Below are 5008 nucleotides of genomic sequence, written 5' to 3' on the forward strand. Positions count from 1 at the left end.
GCAGAAGTAAGCGATCCGGTCGTTTTGGCTAATGCTGCGTTCCAGGCAGGCTTTTATAACCGTAAATTACAGCTTCAAGTCACAACTTACGACTTTGTAGCGTTCCAGGCAACCCACTCCGTAACTTCCGACCCGTGAACTTGTACCAGATCGAACTGGTACGACTTCACAGGTCGGAAAAACACGAGTTACGGGTTGCCTTGAACGCACCATAACTTCCTGTCAGCCAATGGAGTTAGCAGCCCCCGCCCTCGTCATGGATCTATTGGTCCTCGTCCCTACGTCACCACATTCAGGCGCATCCCTTGGCTGCACACACAGAGAGGACTGCCCCTTTATGCCGTTCTCTCTCCTCATTGGATAAAGGTTGTAGGATACGAGAAAAGTTTTCTCCTCGGCTCAGAGCAGAGCAGAGTGACTGACAGACCCGTGTTTCAGACCAAACACTCTATGTAAGTGATTGCTGTGGGAAGATATAACTATTTAAGACTTATAGTAACACAAAAATATCGCTTACTTCTGCTTTAATGTTTCCAAAACAAATAAAGTTATAGTTACCAGTACAGTGTAAATGAAATCTATAAACCTTCCCGTACCTCTTCTGTGGATCTTCATGTGCTCTTTGAGGCTACACGACTGATTGAAGCGCCGCCCGCAGACCTCGCACCGATACGGTTTCTCTCCGGTGTGAATCATCTTGTGTCTCTCCAGGTGTCCGACGCGCTCGAAACACTTGCCACAGTATGGACACACGAAGCCTTTCTTAAACATCAGCCTCTTCGCTGTCCTCCTCCGCACCATGTTGTACAGGTTACGGTACTGACTGCACGCTGGCGGCGGTGGTGGCAGCTCTAGTCCATTCAGACGGTTACTGCAGTTGTTGATGCTGCAGTTGCTGCTGATGCTGCTGATGCTGCTGATGCTGCTGCTGCAGGCCGCGGCCGGTCCAGCAGCGTCCAGCGAGGATGCATCCAGACACGAACCCAGATCTAAGTAATCTGAGTTGTTTCGTCCCGTCTCGGCCTGTGTGGTCGGTGGTCTCCACTGCTCGTACAGACCCAGCTGCTCTCCTCCTCCTCCTCCTCCTCCCAGCTGATCTCTGGTTGCTTCTCCGCCGCCTCCTCCCTGGTCCATGGGCTCGGATTTAACCCGGACCTCCGACATGGACCGGCCGCTGTGGTGGTTCTTGTCGAGGTGCACGCTTTCCAGCAAGCTCCTCTCGTTGTTGATGCCTGTGGAGAGACAGTGGTACAGTTGAACAACGGTGTATTAGACTCAAATTGTTTTGATGCCAAATTAAATATGTGGTGCAGGGCCGGCCCCTGGCATAAACACTCTATGTGGTTGTTTAGGGCCACAGCCGTTAGGTGGGGGGCCACATGATCAGAAAGGTACCGGGGTTCATCAAGTCATTTAAACATCCTGAGGTCTGCACGTGCACGCTATGAGCTTTATATGTAATGTGAAGTCAATATTCAGCTTCTTTTATCTCACATTTGAGACATTTGGTGAAAATAGAACGGCAGAATGACAACATTTGTGCTCAAAAAGCAATCTTACAAAATGTCATTTTAGACTTGTTTTCTACACTTATCTATTACTGTATTCATATCCTATTTCAAGCACCAAAACAGTTCATTCTCATGACTGAAGGAGTGTTTTCACAAGGGATTTGAAATGTTTCAAAAAGCAGACTTCAAATTTCCAGCATTTGTCCTAAATTATTTATTTCTACAGTGTTCTAGGACAAACTGGCCTCAGTGTGCTTACAGCGGAGGTTCTAATATTTAGACATAAAACACTTGAGTATTGTTACATCTGCAAGTATCTTAAAAAGATAAATGTAAGAAAATATGTAAAAGTGGAGAAAATGGCCTCAAACCTCAGAGGGCAGAAACACGTCTGTATTCAGTTTTAACCAGTGATTTGGTGTTTGTGCTTAGAGTGCAGGGCCACAAACAAAAACTTTGTTTAGGGGGCCACCAACATCCTAGGGCCGGCCCTGTGTGGATTCAAACTGTTTGGTGACTTCATACCGACGTGTTTAGCAGGAAAAAGAAGGAAATAATCTCAGTAACCACACACATCCAAAAGTGACCGTCCATCTCCAACTGTTCCAGCTTCAAGATACACAAAACATGTCACAGCTGCCATCATGCCAGAAAGACGCAAGTCTTTTAAAGGAATAGCTCACCAAAAAAATGAAATTCAGTCATTATTGACTCACCATCATGCTGATGAATACTGCAGAGTAGTTTTTTATTCCTCAAAGCGCATCTGCAGACCCGGGAGGGGGGTTCCTAAATCCTTATATGAGAGTCAATAGCGCCCGACACAAAAGGTCCATAAAACCATAAAACCATAAAACCATTGGGATTTGCCTGGTGCGCCCCAGGAAAACTCAATACAGGACTGTTTAGGCTGTAAAAATGTTGTAAATGACGTCGTCTCGAGTAAACTCTGGACTATATCCCTTCGGGACACTTGGATTGCAGCGGACGAGGAGCATGGAGGAAGATTACAAGGTTTTTGTGTAGTTTTATGGACTATTTTGAGTCGGGCGCCTCTTCCGAGTCTCCAGATGCAAAAAGGTTTAGAAAGCCAAGAAAGCAGCTGGAGCCTGTCAGTATTTAGAAAGTAATATCAGATGGTTTAGTCCAGTTGACGCCTATAAAAAGGTTTCTCATCGCCAAGGTGTCACACAAGAGGCGTCTCATGGTGGGGGAAAGCAAAGAGCTTCTCCAGACCTTCAGAAACTGATGTTGCAGAACAAACTGATGACATCGGTTACAGACGTGTCTGAGTCTGAATGCACCGTTTTGTCCGTTAGTGCCGTTAATCCAGAACTAAAAAGAACAACATTTCACCATAAACTGGCCACGATCAGGTCCTCACAAGATGTCTGAGTCAAAAGAAAACTAAGAAGAGTCGTCCAAGAGCCGATGATCACTGACGGAGCTTTAGAGAGACCTGGAATTAGCAGGTACAGTTATAAAAAAACAATGCCTTTAACCGCCATGGCCTCTGTGCTGCTCACCATGCAAGTCTATTGACACGCTCAATACTTATTTTCCCCACTGTATGATGCAGTTCCTCTGCGTAGAAGCAGATGTTTGTATATCAAAGCATAGTCCAATCAATTCTCACATACTGTTCCATCTGCTTCTACAACATGTTATCTGTCAAAAACAAAGACAAACTCACACGCATAACTAACACAGCCTCCTAAATAATTGGGCAGATCAGATTTACACAACAGGTCCATCACACGCATTTCTATCTCAATAGAACGGGACCTCAAAGGAGGTTAAATTAAACCTCCTTTGAGATACTATGACCTGGACAAATGAGAATATGCACAGGCTAATAGAACGGGACGTCACACACCCACTCAACACCGACCTCACCCCCCTCCCCTCAGGACCGAGATACAGGGCACTGAGGTGCAGAAGCCTAATACCGGCCGTCATAGCGACCCTTAACAAGAGGCCAAGATCACCTGGCCAGAGTGTAATAATGTGTGGCACTGTGTTGTAATTTGTGTGTGTTTTATGTGTCTGGTGAAACAAAATGTAAATGGTCATGTGAAAAAGAATTTCCCTAGAGGGACAATAAATGTCTAAAGTCTAATGTTTGACATCTGTCATAGTCAATGGCTGCCACTGGTGATCAACTCCCTACAGTAGCCTACTATGAAGGCATCATCTACACCAGTGTGACAGTCTACAGCTCCTTCTGTAGCCTAGTAAAGCCTACTATTATAAAAAGGTTTTCTGAGCTTTATCTGTTGAGCTTATTGGTCCCAGATTCATTCTGTAACACCACAATGACACTAAAACTAAAACTGCAGGAGGAACCAGGAGTCCTGCAACAGGTCTGGGCACACAACATGAAGTGAAACTGCACAATGAAGTTTCCCACAGAGGTTGAACTGGTTCTGTTTCACATGCAGGTCACAGTAGATACATTAAATATGTAGCCTATTTGATGAGTTTCTATTATTTCCTGCACAATAACAACTCGGTTTGCTCTGAAACTTTTTGCACAGCTCCGTGTATCAGTGACGTGTCCCGGATGTTGTGCATGTATCTGAGGGTCCGTCAGTCCGTCCTTACCGTCCCTCCCGGGGGGGTTGATGCTGCTGTTGTCCGGTCTCAGCAGGGAGACTCCCCGGTCCTGGTCCTGGGCCGCCCTCAGCTCGGTGTGCAGGACCTCGACGCTGCTCTTCAGCTTCCTGATCTCGCTGTCCCGCTGACAGAGCTCCAGCCGCAGCAGCACCACGCCGTCCTCCACCACCTTGGAGATCTGCGCCACGGCGGCCTGGGACAGCGCGTCCACGATGGAGGCGATCTGAGCCCGCAGAGAGACGCTGCTGGCCGCCGCCATGGTGGAGCAGAGGAGAGGAGAGGAGCCGCTGTCTGTCTGTCTGCTTCTTCACGCTGAGCTGCAGCTTCAGGGATAAAAAAAAAAAAACTGACACAAACAAAGAGTAGCGAAGCCCCGCCCCTTCCGGTCGGTGGGACCCCACGGGACTCGGAGCGTAAAAAACAAATGAATGGTGTTCAATGGAGAGAGAGAAAATAATTATTATTTTCTGATCCCCCAGTCGTTATGCATTGGATTACACAAATGTTGTTTAAAGGCTTAAATTATATTTTTTTCATGTCAAGAGTTTATTATGCCATTGTTCAGTTAAATGCTGTTGAGAAAACACAATAAGAAAGACTAGATACAAACATGTTATTTTCATCCACAGCAATTCAACTCTCCACATGCCCCGACTTGTAATGATTTCCCCTCTTTCTGTTCATCACAAGAAACATATGTGAAAAAAAATCCATGGAACCAGACCTGCCACTATATAAATAACGGCGTCAGCGGAAGTGACGACACTGGTACCGTAAAAACCGGACAAAAGGCGCAACAAATATTCCAGAGAGAAAAAAAATAATTAATTAAGAAGAAAAAGAACTCAATATTCATAGATAATCGAAGATTAAATTCTTGC

General features: G+C 45.9%; 1 protein-coding gene across 1 annotated transcript in view; it reads right to left on the minus strand.

The window, feature by feature from the left end:
* Nucleotides 1-4386, minus strand: part of LOC146970182 (uncharacterized) — a 14876-nt gene extending 10490 nt beyond the window's left edge. Inside the window, exons 1-2 of the mRNA XM_085804661.1 lie at nucleotides 4116-4386; nucleotides 597-1232 (exon numbers count right to left, since the gene is read on the minus strand). Of these exons, the coding sequence (XP_085660787.1) occupies nucleotides 597-1232; nucleotides 4116-4386 (907 nt within the window). The remainder of the gene's footprint in view (nucleotides 1-596; nucleotides 1233-4115) is intronic.
* Nucleotides 4387-5008: the final 622 nt, after the last annotated feature.

The sequence above is a fragment of the Trachurus japonicus genome, chromosome 17, assembly GCF_045865225.1.
Source record: "Trachurus japonicus isolate A0001 chromosome 17, Traja_1.0".
Classification (NCBI taxonomy): Eukaryota; Metazoa; Chordata; class Actinopteri; order Carangiformes; family Carangidae; genus Trachurus; species Trachurus japonicus.